Source organism: Trachymyrmex septentrionalis, unplaced genomic scaffold (assembly GCF_001594115.1).
Source record: "Trachymyrmex septentrionalis isolate Tsep2-gDNA-1 unplaced genomic scaffold, Tsep1.0 scaffold95, whole genome shotgun sequence".
NCBI lineage: Eukaryota > Metazoa > Arthropoda > Insecta > Hymenoptera > Formicidae > Trachymyrmex > Trachymyrmex septentrionalis.
Window position 1 is genome coordinate 304,084 of NW_017306139.1, and position 17,473 is coordinate 321,556.

General features: G+C 37.0%; 3 protein-coding genes across 12 annotated transcripts in view; 1 reads left to right on the top strand and 2 right to left on the bottom strand.

The window, feature by feature from the left end:
• Positions 1-6: 6 nt before the first annotated feature.
• On the bottom strand, positions 7-1,601 carry LOC108756110 (serine/threonine-protein kinase RIO3-like). The gene is made up of 5 exons (XM_018499689.1): positions 1,464-1,601; positions 1,249-1,371; positions 781-965; positions 611-717; positions 7-475 (listed from the first exon to the last, which is right to left on the bottom strand). Exons 2-5 carry the CDS (start codon positions 1,347-1,349, stop codon positions 200-202), a joined length of 669 nt encoding a protein of 222 aa, XP_018355191.1. The 5' UTR covers positions 1,350-1,371; positions 1,464-1,601; the 3' UTR covers positions 7-199.
• Positions 1,602-2,752: 1,151 nt separating this feature from the next.
• LOC108756115 (chromodomain-helicase-DNA-binding protein Mi-2 homolog) lies at positions 2,753-16,633 on the bottom strand. 9 transcript variants are annotated; one of them, XM_018499697.1, is made up of 25 exons: positions 16,567-16,633; positions 14,095-14,186; positions 13,466-13,588; positions 12,841-13,134; positions 12,452-12,745; positions 12,117-12,368; positions 11,367-11,529; positions 11,075-11,260; positions 10,764-10,953; positions 10,312-10,685; positions 10,068-10,237; positions 9,748-9,973; positions 9,196-9,659; positions 8,628-9,081; positions 8,127-8,444; positions 7,650-7,958; positions 7,273-7,541; positions 6,920-7,029; positions 6,588-6,774; positions 6,071-6,337; positions 5,675-5,953; positions 5,352-5,599; positions 4,695-4,980; positions 4,289-4,598; positions 2,753-4,160 (listed from the first exon to the last, which is right to left on the bottom strand). In XM_018499697.1, exons 1-25 carry the CDS (start codon positions 16,601-16,603, stop codon positions 4,156-4,158), a joined length of 5,907 nt encoding a protein of 1,968 aa, XP_018355199.1. In that variant the 5' UTR covers positions 16,604-16,633; the 3' UTR covers positions 2,753-4,155. The 9 variants fall into 9 exon arrangements, with proteins under 9 accessions (XP_018355199.1, XP_018355202.1, XP_018355204.1 ...); XM_018499700.1 differs by lacking the exon at positions 2,753-4,160 and having other exon boundaries at positions 4,281-4,598; positions 12,129-12,368; XM_018499702.1 differs by lacking the exon at positions 2,753-4,160 and having other exon boundaries at positions 4,281-4,598; positions 6,938-7,029; positions 11,376-11,529.
• A 184-nt stretch (positions 16,634-16,817) lies between these two features.
• Positions 16,818-17,473, top strand: part of LOC108756119 (mitochondrial import inner membrane translocase subunit TIM44) — a 4,820-nt gene continuing 4,164 nt past the window's right edge. For both annotated transcript variants that reach the window (XM_018499709.1, XM_018499708.1), the window contains exon 1: positions 16,818-16,933. In XM_018499709.1, the coding sequence (XP_018355211.1) occupies positions 16,833-16,933 (101 nt within the window). In that variant the 5' untranslated portion in view covers positions 16,818-16,832. The remainder of the gene's footprint in view (positions 16,934-17,473) is intronic.

The following is a 17,473-nucleotide window of genomic DNA, read 5'->3' on the forward strand; positions in this document are numbered from 1 at the left end:
CATTGATAAATGTTGCCTATTACTAAAGTAGGAAATTGATATTAATTATATGATTAATACGAAATAATTTTCAAATGATAATTTAAATTGATTTATTAACAAGATTTTAATGAAACAAGATACCAAGAGGGAAATATATATCGCGCATTAACGAAGTACAGAATACTGCTTCAGGAAGAAAACTGTCAGGTATTGAGTTCTATTTTGAATGAGTTTTCGATTTTGGCGAGACTTTTGCCCTCTCCTTGGAGTATTGCGCCCGACTGTGAGTAAGCAAGGAGTTGTATACTTTGTTATTCAGTTTAACATCAAAACCACCCGTATCTCCCGTATGAATTCCTGGTGGGAATTGTAATAATCGGCAAGCATTAATCCTGGAAGACATTAAGATGTCATGCTTTGTAACAATCTTAGAATCTTTTCCCATCTTCTTGTAACCACAGCGTGGTATCGAAGCATACTCTTTTTCTATGCTCTGAAACGACAATGCATTATCATATTTTATATGTTAATACATTGTTAATATAAACAAATTCTTAATCTATGCAGTATCTAATTTGCATGTATATATCTTATGAATTATATTTATAACATTGCACAGCAAACTTACGACAAACCGATCAAAATCCCTGTTACTGTCGTCTATGTTAAAATCTGCATTATCTTCATCCTTTATATTGTACAAAGAACTTCGATAATTGCTAAATGAGATGCTCACTGAAATAAGGGAGAATAACTTGAAATAATAACAGACAAGGAAATTGATATGTTTCTTGTCACCTTTTGAATCACGATTAAACTTCTCTTCTGTGCGCTTCAACATCGTGTCGTACTCGCGACTAAATTGAGTTTGTAACAAATGTGCTATGACTTCATCATTGCCAGTATCACTTGCATCATATGTTTCTCCCATCGTTTTATCCATTACGTTCATATTATCCTCGTCAAAACATTTCTTCAGTTCCCTTGCAATACAAAAATTACTTCAGACATAAAAATTACGTTATACAAACGTTCCAGTTCTGTTTGATATCAACTTGGAACGTTAAACGTTTTATTTTTATGACATAAAATGAAGGTCATGTCTCGCGTACATATTTTATAGAAAAGTTATCAAGTTTTTACAATATATATTATAATATTTAAGTTTAGTATAAATTGTTAATGAAAAGTTGAAAATTTTGTAAAGTCTACTTATACGAAGAATCTTCGATAAAGATAAATGGACTCGTCGCAAGCAACATTTACCTCTCCTGCATGCTCGCGGCCAATTGTTCCGTCGTGATATCCAGTAAATTAACAGGACTCTCCAGAGGTTGTATTTTCGCCCATACTTTTGGAGTTGCCATTACTGTAATCGACCGAAATGAGCTGAAATTGTACAAATACGACACTACGATATCGCACAAACATAAGAGGAGATAAATATGAGATGGAAGGAGAGATCAATTTAAGATAAATACGAGTTTCAAGATATTCCCCCTTATTTAAAACACTTTTCTTCTTGTTATACGAGAATGTTGTCTAGAACGTCTCTGCCTCAGCTCCCCCCGACACCCCGAAACTGCCCGAGACCACGATGTAAATAGATCAAGTAGATGAAGTAGACACTGCTTACATCACGCCCGGAGACATATCGAGTGGATAAAACAGTGTTGTGTTTCTCTTCTTTCAAAAGTTTTGATAATTACCATTTGATGGAAATTTGAAAAAGAGAATATAATTGCCAAGAATTGAAAAGACACTGATATTACCGCTAATCGATAAATACGTAATCTCTTAATTTTTAATATATATATATATATTTTATATATTATATATGTATATAATATATATATGATTTATATTATGTAAATTCTTTACAAGTATATATATACGAGTATATATATGTATTTACACACAACACAATATCGTCGTATACGTGTAATTAAAATTGCATTTTTTTATGCAATCATCGCCCGTACAGATAACTGTAATATGTAAATGATAACAATCGAACGGTGCTTTCCATTTAGTGATACAATAAATCGATACAAACTTCGTTCTATTTTTCTTTGCATTCGATAAATAACAGAAACGGAACGATGCTTGTATTAATTGATTTGTATCATCAAATGGAGAGCATCAAAAGTAAAATTAATAAATACAAATGTTATGTCAAAATCAATTAGACTTAACCACGGTTAATTGTTTTTGATATAATTTCAATATAATTTTACTGATATCTATTTATTAAAAATTATGTATAAAGATATCAATCATTACTAAAATTATGTATATGTTGTAAAGTGTTTATATTATTACAGAGACGATAACTGATTAGTCTAATAATTGAATATATTTTTATTTATTAACATCATTTTAATTGTTACCATTTAATTGTTACCATTTACATTTAATTATCTGTGCAAATATGCGCATTAGTAGAATATGATCGCCAAGAATGTATCATCTAAAAAATTGCAAGAATTCTTTATACTTTCAAAAAATGTCTCGAAAATTTTGACAATTAACAACGTTCTTAAGAGCATAATCGATAAAAAAAGTTGCAGTATTTATCACTCTAAAAATTTTTATGACAGAAATTATATTTAAAAAATAAAAAATGCTCTGTACACTCGTCTTCATAATTTTGTATTCATTTAGAAGATGTATCTTCATTTTTAAATTGCTGCATATATCAAATAATATTATTATACTACAAGCTCGAGGATAAATATACATATCCAATTCTAATTATTATTAATTTATTTCAGTAGATCTAGTACATACACAAACGATTCTTTTTTTTCTTTTTAATAATATTCCATTCACTCCCATCGGCTTTTCCTCAAATTGTCTTTCAAATTCCATAGCTAAACTCTAAACTGATCTTGGAAACTTATGCCAAAAGCAGTGATTTGGCGAGTTCATTAACGAAAATTCAAAGTGATTCTTTCGAAATTGGGTAGAAAAGACTGAACAATATGCATACATTTAGTTAAGATCGTCGGTACCTTGTTGCGATTATATTAGTTCACTACGGTAATGCATGGGGCACGAATGTCTCACAATTTACAAATCTAGTATACGTGATTATAATTAGTAAATGTTTTCTTTTTATGAGATAAATCATTATATATACAGAGATACATTATCGATGGCCCGATACCATACGTTCACACATAGAATAAAGACAGCAGCCTATATTAGTTTTCGAATGTCGAAATGCATATTTTGTCCTTTATCTTAATATAATCTTAATGCAATCTTAATATATATAAAGAAAGTTTGCTCTCTCACTAGGACACTAAAAATGGTTCATTCTTTCTTAAGTGGTAAAAAAAATGCCATCAAAAAGAGAATCTATTTAGGATGATCCTCATGTTTCTTTTCTTGTCAAAAAAAATAAGGAAAATATTCCATTTGTTAACAATTAAATTAAAAAATAAAGTTATAAAAAAAAATCCATTGCGGGGGTATCGAAATTCTACAACCCATGCATTACGATAAGTGCATCATGCAGCAAAAGTTTCTTAGCTACATTGTCCAAATGTCAGTCTTGACGCATAAAGTGATTGCCGTTGTTCATCATAGTGAACGTACAATTAGAAATAAATCGCAGGCCTTAAAGTATCGTGGATGTTCTAAAAGTTTACCGCTCGCGCGTAACCTATTGTCGCAAATTTCGTGAATAAGTTACAAGTGATAAATTGTGTTTGAATTAGAGCACCTTAAAAGTGACGACGTGGAGAAGTTTGACATTATAAACTAAAAGGTCTTAAATAGACTTAAGTAAATAATGTACTCGTTTTATGTTTCTACGTGTAATACACATTAAGAGCTAAAAGGATGTAAATCAAATCCTTAAAAAAACTTAAGAAAATAACCTATATCGATATTTCCTATGAAGAACGCATGTATAAATACAGAGAATGTGAAATCTTGAATCTAGATGCCGAATGTACACGTAATAAATACAGAAGTAATGCAACTCGATTTGTAAAATATTACGTTTTCACCTGGAAATCTCTTCATATCCTTTTTCTAGAAAAATTCAGCTAAAAACTGTAATTTACGAAAAATAATGTTACAGCGCAAATGATTCTCGCGAGACAGTTCAATTTGCGCTATTTTGAGTTCATGTTTGAGCCACTGTGATCCAACACTTAACATTCAGGCTGTAAGACACAATTATCTTGTTATAAAGATTGTATTGTATCAAATAAATTATAATATGTAGAGTAATTAACGATATTATTACAAAGAGAGTATAACTTTCAGACTTTATCATTATTTTATCACGAACCTGTGAAGCCTTGCGGTGGTTGCCCCGGAACTGAGTATTGTGGTCTAAAATTGCCGAAATTAACAGCACCTGCGAAAGTGGCTGGCAACTGTCCTCCGGAGAAACCAGCTGGGAACTGTTGAGCCAGTAATGCAGCCTGTCCAGTTTGAGAACTTGTGGCACCAGGTGCCGTGGCTGCCAAACGACTTAATATTGACCTCTCCGACATTTGGAGTCTCTGAGCGACTGGTGGAATGCGAGCCAGAGTTGCTGGTAAACGACTCACGTCTGATTTCATATCAGACAACAATTCTTCCAATTGGTTCAACACCTATAAAATAAAAACCATATATACGTTTAGATCAATGACATCTCAGTGTTAAGAAATTTATTCGCATATAAAATATTCGAATTTAGTTGAACGAACCTTGTGCAATACAGCGTTCGCCGGTTTATTACCGGCGAGACTTTCCTTGCTAAGATGTTGATGGGATTCAGCAAGACATTCAACCTCAGCAAATCGTGCATTAAGACTCATGGCAGGATGATTAGGATCTTGCGTGAGATTCAAGTAAGCAGCTCGCCTTAACTGTTCTTCAATTACCAAAGCTTGCTCCAAGAGTTTAAAACGCCTTGCTAGAAATTTGTTCTTGATCTCCAAAAAGTTACCTTTTCCCATGTCCATCTTGAATGGCTCGTTAATAATTGCGAATCTATAATAAGCATAATAATTTAATATAAGTAGAAATAAAAGGAATGTTGAATCATAATAATTAATATTGTCACATAACATTCAAACTACAATCAGAATTTTTATTCTGTAATTTAGAATTACAAAGGTAAATGTGCACACTTTTAAGGCTTTCATGGATATTTTTTTCAGAGGTGCCAAAAGGTTTGCAGGTTATCGCCGTGTCATGATCTATTGCTAATTCCAACGTTTTGTTTCACTTCATCAGGACAAAAAATGCACTGATATATTATCATTATACTGATACAGTAACCCTTTTGGTACCTCTGATAAATGTGCATCTAAACACAATAAGTTCGTTAATAATTATTTATTAAAAAAAGTTTCTATTACCGAATATCATTTTGAATATCCTGCCAACGCCCATAACCATGTGTGACAATACCCGCCAGAAGCCAGTAATCATGTCGACGATGCCAAATATCATATTCGCGGCCTGGCGCCGCTGCCTTTTCCTCATTCAGCCAAAGTGTATGCAATTCCGTAAAACCACCATCAGCTATGTTAAACATAAATTTACGTTTAGGTTTCATCACTTCTTGATCACAGTCCTTGACATCCTTTTCTTTATTATCCTTCTCCTAGAAAAGAAATCCATATAAATTAAACTGATAAAATGAAAATAGATCCTTTTATAATCCTGTATGAGTGCATACTTCTCGTTTTTCAACTTCTTCTTCGTCATCCTTAACGATAACAACATCTTCTTCCGGTTCGGATTTCTTAATCTCACTATTTTCTATTTTATCATCATGTTTCGTTACAGTTTTTTCATCTTTTACATCAGATTTGTCTTTTTCCTTGTCTGCGTTCTCCGCCTCGGCGTCTTTCTCTTCTTTTTTAGAGTCTTCCTTGTCCTTGTCTTTCTCGGAACTTGGTTCTTCCTCCTCTTTAGAATTCTTCGAATCTTCCTTTGAGTCTTTTGCATCACCACTCTAAAATAAACAATAATTATTTATTAATATATTTATGAGAAGTGATAAGTTAAAGCATTTTCTCGTTAAGCAAATAAATGATAATACTTTCACGATAAAAAACTATCCAATACTAACCTCTTTATCCTTTGATTCATCCTTACATTCCTTAACTTCAGATGAATCAGAATTTGCTTTGTTAGTCTCGTTGCTTGTACCAGAAGTCGGAGTTGGTGTGGCAGCGGGGCTAGGGCTAGGAGCATTCGAAGTGGCTGGAGTAGCACTAGTGCTACTAGTACCTGTCGCTGCATCTCCAACTCCCTCTCCGACTTTGACAGGTTCTACTGGTTTACGTATCATCTCCGGCATTGAATAATAGCCATTGATGTGCTCAAATTCCTGTACCTATAATACCATATGCATGGCATTTTTCGAATTATTATGAAATTGGAGACAATGACTATAAATTTTTTCGATGTGATAATCAATTCTGATAATCAAAGAATCATTTTTTATCTTTATAAAAAACCATCTTTCTCAAAGAAATACTTAAATTTTATTATAAGTATTTTATTATAATTTAATTGCGTTTTAGAAGTCCAGAAAACCAATTCAGTACGCAGTTCGAATAATGAATATGATTCAATAACTATACCTTCTTTCTAATCAAGGACATAACACCGATTCTCGTTAATACATGCTGCCGACTGAGACCTTCTCGTGGAACACCATCAGCGAACGTTTCTGCATTGTCAGCACCTGGTTCGCAGAGGTGTCTCATGAAAAGAGAAACATAGGCTTTGAAATTCTTCTCGGATTTGCCACGCAGATCGCGCACCAACCTAAAGTTTTAATAAAAGAATTTGAATAATATATAGTAAACAAAAAAGCAAAATATTTTTATTTTATTGCAAAGACAACATAACGCTAATATAGCAACAAATCATTCTTATTAAAAAAAATTGTAAAAGACAATAATAATCTTACAAAACGCCATTGACTTGCCATTGAGAGTTGAAAGCATCTTGAGGCGGCATTCCATAACGCATAATTGCATTGAGGAATGCTTTCCGTTGCCTAGCATTAAAACCTAGTACCTGTAAAAATATACACAGAAATTAAGTACGCAAAAATACAATAGATACATACAAATCTTATTTTGAGCAAAATTATTTTGTTATATTTTTTTTTTTAATCGTAAGATTTTTTAAAGTCAACAGTTATTTCGACTGTCTCGTTTGCGATTGTTTCTTTCCTGCTGGTTTACTTAATTTTATTTGAAATTTTCGAAAGTATTAATAAATATATGTATCATATATTTTCCTTAAATAAAAACCAACCTCGATATTTCCATTTACTCTGGCAAGTAGTGGTGGCAGAGGTCTGTCCTTTTCATCGCGTCTCTCCAGTCTTCGTCTGCTTCTGCGAGATAACAAGTCTCCATCACCCTTCTCATCAAAATCGTCATCCTCCTTATCATCATCGCTGGGCGCGCTAAAGTCACTATTGTAATCCGACAGATTCTCCTGCCATGGTTGATCATCTCTTGCGCCTTGGTCGCCGGTTACACCACCATCCGTGTAATTAACTTGTTTTCGTACTCGTTTGCCTATGATGATATTAATTGAATATATATGAAAATACATGTACGAATAGGATTTCAAATGTTTAACAGTTACTTTAATATGTATCTGCATTTATATCAATGCAAACAAACCTTTTCCAAGTGTTCTAGCGATATCTTCCTGTTGCTGCTCGTAATGATGTCTAAGCAGCTTGATCCAATACGCTGGATCTGTATTTTCCGCTTCTTGCTTAATTATCTCTGTATCTGCTTCTTCCTCTGTTTCACCTTCCTTTGTTACGTACGAGGCAACCTTGAAGGAACTTAAGTACTCGTTAGCCCAATTCTCCTTCTGCTCGATACCCTCTTTACTTCTGTCCAATAATTCGGCGACAGCCTTGTCGTCATAATGTATAGCTTCATCCTCTTTACCCTCTTCTTCCTTGAATAATTCCTCCGTACCTGGAAATAAATTTTATTTAAAAAATCATTAAATTTATCGTATACTAAGATAAATGATTGCTTGAAAAGAATTGTTTAATAGCAATCAACTCAATAATTGGAATGTTTCATTATTAGTTTATTGATTAATAGCAATATAATTAAAGAAGGTTAGAGGGGAAAGCTTACCAAAACGTAAAATATCATCAAGCTCTTGTTTACTAAAATTGGCGCCTTTGCCGCCCATGCCTGGTCGCACAACCAAATGAGTGAGCATCATCTTGCGCTTAGCTACTTGTGTTACTCTTTCTTCTACAGAATTACGTGTGACAAATCGATAAATCATAACTTTGTTGGCCTGGCCTATCCTATGAGCTCTGCTGAACGCTTGGATATCGTTGTGTGGATTCCAATCGGAATCGTAAATAATCACAGTATCTGCCGTTGCTAAGTTAATACCTAAACCACCAGCGCGCGTAGAAAGCAAGAAGACAAACTGTTGTGCACCTGTAAATGAATTTTTCATTAAAAAGTAAATAAAAATATTTTTTTCTCTTCTGTGTGTATTTCATTATAATTAGTAGAATCAAAAGTAAAAATCAATCTATAACTTATTTTAAAATTTTAACAAAAAAAAATAAGATCTTATAGAGTAAAAAAAATAAATATATAAATGTTGAAAATACTTGCCAGGAGCGTTAAATCTATCGATGGCTTCTTGACGTTGCGCACCCGTTATGTTACCGTCTATTCTTTCGTATTTGTATCCCTCACCCTCCAAATAATCTTCAAGGATATCTAACATCTTAGTCATTTGAGAGAATATAAGAACTCGATGTCCGTCATCTCGCAGTTTCTTCAGCATTTTACTCAAGAGAACCAATTTGCCAGCTGCTTTAATTAGAGCCGATGTCTCATAACTTCCGTTTGGTCCAGTCGGTGCTTCTTGTGATGCAGCGGGGAACAAGTACGGATGATTGCAGCATTTCTTGAGATCCATCATTATATTTAACAATGATACTTGCTGACCACCTCCTTTTGGATTGAGAGCTTCAAAGTTCCTCGTTAATATGTATTTATAATATTTTTTCTGCATCGGCGATAATTCGACACGGACAATAAATTCAGATTTGCTAGGCATGTTCTATAAAGAAATATGATCGTTATAACGCCAATATAACACACTAAGTATGATAATGTGATTTGGATTGTAAAATTTCGTGTACTGTAGTAATATAATCTATACAGAATTACCAACCTTCAATACATCAGCTTTCAATCTCCGCAACATATGCGGGCCAAGCATTTCATGTAGCTTCTTAACTTGTTCTTCCTTTGAAATATCCGCGAATTCATTTTGGAACGCTGCTAAATCATTGAATTTGTCACGGCATAAGAAATTCAATAAATGGAACAATTCTTCCAAATTATTTTGTAGTGGGGTACCAGTCAGTAAAAGTTTATACGCAATATTGTAGGAAGCTAGTAATCTAAAGAATTTCGATTGATTAGACTTCAATCTGTGAGCTTCATCCACAACTAAAACAGCCCAATCAATGGAACCTAAACACGCCGAATCTATGGAGATCAGTTCGTAACTTGTAAGCAAGACATTAAATTTAATCGAAGACGATCGGATTTTAGAGGCACGTCCGCTACGCACGGCACCTTCTTCAAATGACAATTCATTTTCACGAATTACGATACGGCTGTCTTTGTCACCTAAATAAAAACAAAAAATATTTTACCACTAATATAAATCTTCTAAACGCACGTCAAAAATTTTCATAAAATAGAAGACGATACCAACCCACATAAGTAACACAATAAAAGTCAGGTGCCCAAGTCTCGAATTCACGTTCCCAATTAATGATAGTAGACAAGGGAACAGAGACCAAAAAGGGCCCTTTACAATGGCCTTCTTTGTACAAGGAATATAAGAATGTTATGGTTTGAATAGTTTTTCCCAAACCCATCTCATCGGCCAAAATCGTGTCAATGCCTTGGCCCCATGAATATCTCAACCAATTTAGACCCTATAAATTAAGATTGTAGAAATGTAATTCAAATAGAGATTTTCGAAAGATTTCGCACGCGAAAAAATAAAATTTAAATCAATTCGAAACTTACCTCTAATTGATAATGATGCAATTGCATTCCGGTCTGATCCAAATATTCTGGCTGTCTTTCGTATTTCTTTTTGAGATCCGTTGTAGGTTTATCCGGCGGTGGTGTATATCGTTTCGGAGTCCTTTCCTCATCATCAATCAACTCGCGTGTTTTTGATTTCTTGCCTTTACCTAAATTGCATTTTATTTCTTGTATAAAAGCACAAGACACTTTGCGCGAATAGTGAATTAAGTATTTCTCTCACCTTTTTTCCCTTTACGTGACGAACTAACATCGCAACAATTGGCGGCTCTGAGATCTAGATAGTATTCTATGGCTTGTTTCAAGCCAGGGATGTCCTCATGTTCATCTTCCCACGTTGCCTGGTCGTAACCGAGTTCTCTCCACTTCACGAGATACGTAGCCCTGCCATCTCTTTGCAATCGATGATTGATCACCCTGTGAACCACCAGCCACTCTGGACGCACACCATAACGATAGAAACGTTCTTCCAAATTGTACTCGTCCCTGTTAGTGGCACCGTCTTGTTCTTTCAAACGCTTCACACGAGAATCACTTTCATCCAACGGTTCCTCCAACTTCGGTGGTTCATCCATGTCATATTTACGATAATAATTCCTAATCACACAACAATGTATCATACAATATATATATGTAAAATTACGCGAATAATATTATCGCTGCAAAGATTTTTACCTATACATAAGAGGATGAAAAACGTCAAGTTGTAATTCTGTTATCCAATCGCAATGCCAGTAAGACATATCGGCCCATTTAACAAAGAATTCACGCATTTTTCTTTGCTTAGGTGCAGCCTTGCTCGTGGAGGGTTCTTCCGATGGAGTATCTGAGCACTCTTTCCATCTCCAAGTTAATATTTTTGCCACTAAAAAAGTAATTTAATTATTAAGAGATCACATATTTGTGTATACTCTTAAATACCATCTCTACCATCTACAATCAATATAAAATTATTAAAGAGACGTATCATACTTATAATGACATACCTCTTCCTCTTAATGGTGGGCAAGAACATCTAGGACATTTCCAATCGCCGTCAGGAATCTCTGATAGAGGAGGGTTCAGACAATGCGTGTGATACGCGCTCGTACAACTGTCACAGCATAATAATTCTCCACCATCCTTGCACACTCTACAGAATTCCATATGTTCATCGTCGTCTTCTGCTGCTCCTGATAGTGCAAATATAACTGTAATTGTCGCTTTCTGAATGATAAGCGGAGAGTTTTAGAAAGGAATAAGGAAATTTAAGGCAGTGGTATGGGAGGACATGGGTACCTGCAATACCTTCTCCTTCGCAATGAGCACAACTCCATTTTCCTTCTGGTGTTTCTTCCATTTCGGGCTCTAAGCACACTAAATGGTATGCTCTGGGACATGTATCGCACAATATAATCTCGCCGCCTTGTTGACATACTTCACAATAATCCTGGTGGTCAGTCTATAGAAAGCAAAAAAAATTTGGAAAATAATTATTTCATTTTGATCAGGATAGAATAATTCATATAATATAATGCAAGATGTATTAACGAAATTAAGATATGATGTATAATTAAGCATGTTGCAATGTTAAGATGATTATGCGACTTTGAACATTGCAAAAGGAAGAAAGGTTTATAATTATTTTAAGGCAGAGTAAGTCAACGTAGCATATGCGTTCTTGAAGTTCTCTAAGTATCCACTTGCACATACGTAATATATTTTTACTTTTAAATTTTGCACATATTAAAAAGGCGATATGTTCTCTCTTAATTAAATTTAAAATTTTATCCCGTTAGCTATCAATCAATTATCAATAAGATAGCCCTTTATCGGAAAGATTTATATGTAAATATTCAAATAGAAATTATTAAAAAAATATCAGCCGTGATAATATTAACAAGCATAATGATTAGACATGCGCTGACTAGCAAATCATAAATAAATTTCCAAGCTTTTAGTATGAGAATAACTATTATGTGACAGTCCATGATTGCAAGCACGTTTAAAACAACAATGAACGCATAAGCAGATGCTGCTTAACTCTACCTGGAGACCTTCCTCTCCATCCGGGAACTTGGAAGTTGTCTTCGTCTTCTTCTTTTTCTTAGTCTTGTTGCCGATTTTGGTTTTCGCCTTTCTGCGAACCGGCGGTTCAGCTGGAGGTTCTACCCCACTCTCTTCAACATTGCCTTTGTTACCCTCAGCACCCGGAGTTTCCTCCGCATCAGCTAACATTTGCTCAAACTCCATGTCTGAATCCGCTGCAGAACCAGCAGCACTACCTTCTGCTTCTTCGTCCTAAATAATTTAATCAAGAATTAAATAAAAAGTCTCGAGTCTTTATCGAGAAATATAATCAAATAAAAAAACAGAGCACATACCGAACTGCCTCGTTTACGTTTCCCAAGCTTAATCTTAAGCGTTGGTACTTTCGACGCCTTTTTGCCTTTTTTCGCTCTCGAACCTCGTGATTTTCTCTTTCTGTCACTGTCCTCGTCATCTTCCTCCTCCTCTTCGGCTTCTTGCATAGCACCACTCCGATTAGTTCTAGCGTTTCTACTATCATCATCCACATTTGTGGATGACACATCTGCGTCTGGTTGCGTATGTGGATTTAATTCAGAGAAATCGCGCCACTTAGCTGCCACTAACATCATAAGTTTTGACATTGGAACCTATAATTATGCAACAACAAAAAGTATTTAAATAAATATAATAATAGTTGATAACTATCGTATACGAGGTTATTGATATGTAAAGATGTACGCACTTTCGGATTTTCTTTTGCTAAGAGCGGTCTGACATGTTGTTGAAACAGTTTGTACGTCGTTAAATTTTGGAAATCAGCATCGGAATATTCAATTTGTACATCTGTTAAACCAAATGTATTGCACACTTCTTCGATCGTGGGCATGCCTGTTGTAGGTTCTTGACTCTGAGTGGTCGGTGTATTATGGCTGGAAGATTTTCTAGACGATGATTTTCTGCTTTTTCTATTGACTGCATAGTCGCTATCTTCACCAGCCGCGTCACCCGCTTCACCCGCGCCACCGAAATCACTTTCCTAAAATTTTATGTAAAGTATTAAAAATTAGCAAAAAAACCATTAATTTTTGTCAAAGACGAAATTCTTTATAAAATTACTAAAATACTGAAAAAATCCGAATGTAATTGATATTCATAGTCAATAAAATCGTTCGAATACACGTATTATGGAACTCATTATGCAATGTTATTTGTAAGAGATAAAATATAATAAACAGATATGTATTTGCATTGCAAATGAAATGCAGAGAAGTTCGCTTATCACTCCTGTCGATCTTTATTAAATATGAAATGTTCCATTCCAACTAAATTATATAAAAATATATTACGCAGATGTAATGTTTCCTTACATCTCCAGAATCGGATTTTTTCTTTTTCTTCTTTTTCTTTCCTTTTTTATCTTCGCTACGTGCTTTTCGCTTTTTCCCCTTTTTCTTTTTTCGCTCTTCTGGTTCATAATCATCATCTTCTTCCTGTAAAGAATAATTTTCATGTTTTAAACTTCTGGATATTGAATACTGTAACATTCAGATATCATTAAGATATATTAAGATATCATTACAAAAATAAAAGATAGAAGCATATTCGTGACTATGAATTATAAGGGCGACTTCAACCAAACTCTGATTAACTTAAACAGCATTTTATTAATATGAATAAAACTATTAAATTAATCAATAAAAGTATATAATAAAGATTTAATCTAATGCCTGGTTTTTCATTATCTAGTTAATTTGTGGTTAGGTTTAACCTGATATTTTATCATTTATGATGATGTCATGGATGAAGCCTATTGGATGAAACATCAGGTTAACTACAAACTTAACTACAAATTAACTAGATAATGAAAAACCATGCCTAAATGATTCTGCCTGTCGAGTTAACAGCCAAGTTAAATTAATCAGGGTTTGGTCCAGATCGCTCGTAAGTATTATTAAGCATCAAACTTATTAACAATGCTATAAAATATAAAACTTACTAGTCTTTGAGATTCTTCAGCGTCAGATGACCCATCTACTTGCTGGCCAACATTTGATACTTGTCCTCCAGTCTCGTCCATGTCATCCTCTCCTAAAAGACATATTTTCAAATTTATTATTGTGAACTCTCTTATATCTTAAGCTTCTATTCTACAATTCTCAAGGACAGTGTCAGTAATGTTGTACTGTTGCTATGCAACTTTTTTACCTTACGAAAACCTGTGTAATAACAATATAATATTGACATCTTTGTTAAGGGTTGAATTATAGGCTTTCTACTTTCAGTCAAATGTAAAAAGAATAATAACTATGGCTTTCTTATGGCTTTCTTACAGCTTAAGACTTAAAGCTTAGGTAATGGCTTATTACAGAATAAAGGCCTTAGTAACTAATATGTTCTGAATCATACTTGTATCTGTGCAAAACATCTTGTAAACGTAAAAAAAAGGTCATTAAATTAGTTTTTTTTTCTAACAGTAGCAATATGAAAATATGATACTGCGATAACTTGATGTTTTATACTTTTTTCATAAAAAATATCTGTATTCACTCTAATTCCACTATTTCCTTTCCACGAATGCAACAATTCTTATCTACATGTTACTACACTTATTATACCTTAACGAATCACGATCCAAATTCTTTAATCGAACCGTAAATTTTCCACCTAAGTTCCGAATAATAATTAGAGAAATGGATTAAACAGTACCAAGGTGAAACAACGAGCGATTAAATCCGAATCTCACTCGTACCGTAAATTGTCAGCGAAGGGACCTCGGCTCGCAAAGGTGTACGCGGCAACGACCGAATCAATCGCACTGCGCGACGCGATGTCCTTAATTATGTATACACGGCAAGAATCTGGCAAAGGTATATCGACGTGAAGGTGAAAGAAAGGCGAGGGCGGCGAGTCGTACGCGAGATTCACGATCCACGATCGGCGGCGCGCTGTGACGATCGGCACCGGCACGAGACTCACTTCCTCGCGAACGCGGAGGACGAATTTCGAACTAATCAACGTTCCGCGAGTGCCTCATCCGCGAGTGTACATCCGCCATTTTCTTTAATAGGGCCATACGTACGCTACATACATTTGACATACGGGCGCGCGTACACCGCGCACACACGCGCACGGCGCGCGCGCGTGCGCGCCGTGTGTGTGTGTATGCGTGTATATGCGGACGTATATATACGTATTCACGCCACGCGTATTTCTGCGCGCGCGACGTCGGCGCGTTTAATTTCCGCCGGCTCGACGATTCCGCCGAAGGACGTGGGATCCGAACGCGAGATGAAATCCGTTCACTCGGGTGAACCTTTACTGGACCACCGCGACAGTGGAGGTTAGACGCCGGCTGTCGCGCGCTCGCACGCGTGTATGTGTGTGTGTGCGTGTACGTGAAACGCGGATCCATAACTCGGTATTTTTTTTTTTTTCCCTTCTTTCGCGCGGACGCGTCGTAACATGGCGCAAATGCAATTATGTCCCCGTCGATTGGGGAACCGTTTTCGCGACGCCCGCGAGAGACGTCGAACTTCGCGAACGTCAATTCGCACGGCCGACGTTACCGAGCGTTTTCTATCGCGAGATCGCGAAGATCGAACGAAGATAAGCCGCCTAAGTTCGCTTCGTCGGTCATTACCGCTTACGAGTGCACGGGCGCCGTGCAACCATGTTAGATTTGCAAATCAACGACCATGGCTGCGTTCGATTTTTGTAACTCGCAATGTTCCGTAACTCGTCTCTATGAATATTATAATTATGATTACGCAAGCGCACGCGACGATGACGAGCGTTCTCGGACGAGATACGCGATAAATCGGAAATCGAGCCCCGCGGATCGAAGGAAAAACAAATAAACGCGACGATTCGGAACTACAAAAAAAAAATCGCTGTATTGTCGAACATGCATCCATCTACCCTCTCTCTCTCTCTCTCTCTCTCTCTCTCCTTTTCGCCAACGGAATTCCGATTGCTCTATAATGAAAGGAATGCGCTGACAAGTAAAGTAGTAAACACGCGCGAGAGCGAGTTGATCGAGAGCTACTGAACGCCGGACACGTACAGAGAAAGAGAGAAAGAGACGGAACGTACACCATGTGCACGCTCTGCTGTCGCTCGATGTCACTTGCCGTCCTCTTTCTCTTTGGCGGAAAGGTGTTCTTCCACCGGCGTTGGAAACATTTTTGACAATCGTCTCGACAATCAGGATGAAAAACGAGGAATCCAGGGAAACCCGGGAAAACCGGCATGGCATCGAAGTGATTGATACGGCAGCCATTGATGGGACGAAAAAGCGCGCGTCTCACGAGCGCTGTACAATATATAAGTACACCAAACGACTCTCGTGCGATCACCCCGGTGCCATTCTCGCGCGCATAGTCTCTCTCTCTCTCTCTCTCTCTCTTACACACACACATACACACACACACACTCTCGCTCGCATCGCACAATTCTCTCGTATTCTCACCCGCGTAGTTTTCTTCCATCTCCTCGTCCGACGCCATACCCCAGCGAGTCCGCTTCTCGAGGACCGCTTCTCGATCACCGAGGACGAGGACGACGGCGACGACGACGATAACGAGACACGACAATCACGATGACGACGACGAGAAGTACGACGCTTCGCGATTTCGGCGACGACGCTTGTCCTCCTTGTATTCTCTATCTCCGCACGTCCGTTCACTGCTGTTCACCACCGTGTTTTTCTCACGGGCGCGTAGAGACGCCACGGAGATGCAACATCAACGCCGTCACGAGCAACGCTCCGGACTCCGGCAATGCGGCGTGTGGCGGCGTGCCGTCAGTGCCGTCACTCGGGACGCTCCGTGTATTAGGTATATATCCTACCGATCTACGACGAACAACGACGAACGCTGCTCTTTCGCCACCCGCCACCGTCTTACCGTCGCCCGCCGGCGTGATTCGTTGTTTCCCCTCGTTCTCTATTTCATTCTATTCCCACCTCCTCTCGCCGTCGTTCCCCTTGCAGTTTCTACTCCTCTCTCTCTCTCTCTCTCTCTCTCTCCTTTTTTTCCACTCGTCACTCTTCACGTCCGAAAGTGAAGTGATGCCATCTCGCAGACGCTTACAGCGCGTGGAGGGGATAAGTGGGGATAACCTGCCAAATACTCCGCACTACGCGTACCATTCAACAGCCGTACTCAAGCTGCGCGATTTCCCAACAATCATCCCCACCTGTCTCCCTCCATTCGACGTAGCGTGCCGTAAGCGTCTGCAAAGTGGCAAAATGGCAATGCCATTATGGTATCACGGTGGAGTGCGGCCGAAACCGTCTGTCGGATTCGCACGCGAGCAAGCGAACGTCTCTCCTCAACAAAGCACAGTTTCTTCCCTGTGTCCTTCCTCCCCCCCCC

Excerpts from the sequence above, each read along its gene's own strand:
- LOC108756115 (XM_018499696.1), bottom strand. The coding sequence starts at position 16,603 with ATGGCGTCGGACGAGGAGATGGAAGAAAACTACGCGG. Across the intron at positions 10,238-10,311 it reads GTCACGTAAAGGGAAAAAAG|GTAAAGGCAAGAAATCAAAA; the intron begins GTGAGAGAAATA and ends AATGCAATTTAG. Across the intron at positions 7,030-7,272 it reads GAGTAAATGGAAATATCGAG|GTACTAGGTTTTAATGCTAG; the intron begins GTTGGTTTTTAT and ends ATATTTTTACAG.
- LOC108756110 (XM_018499689.1), bottom strand. The coding sequence starts at position 1,349 with ATGGCAACTCCAAAAGTATGGGCGAAAATACAACCTCTGGAGAGTCCT. Across the intron at positions 966-1,248 it reads GCCGCGAGCATGCAGGAGAG|GGAACTGAAGAAATGTTTTG; the intron begins GTAAATGTTGCT and ends TTGTATTGCAAG. Across the intron at positions 476-610 it reads GGGATTTTGATCGGTTTGTC|AGCATAGAAAAAGAGTATGC; the intron begins GTAAGTTTGCTG and ends TTGTCGTTTCAG.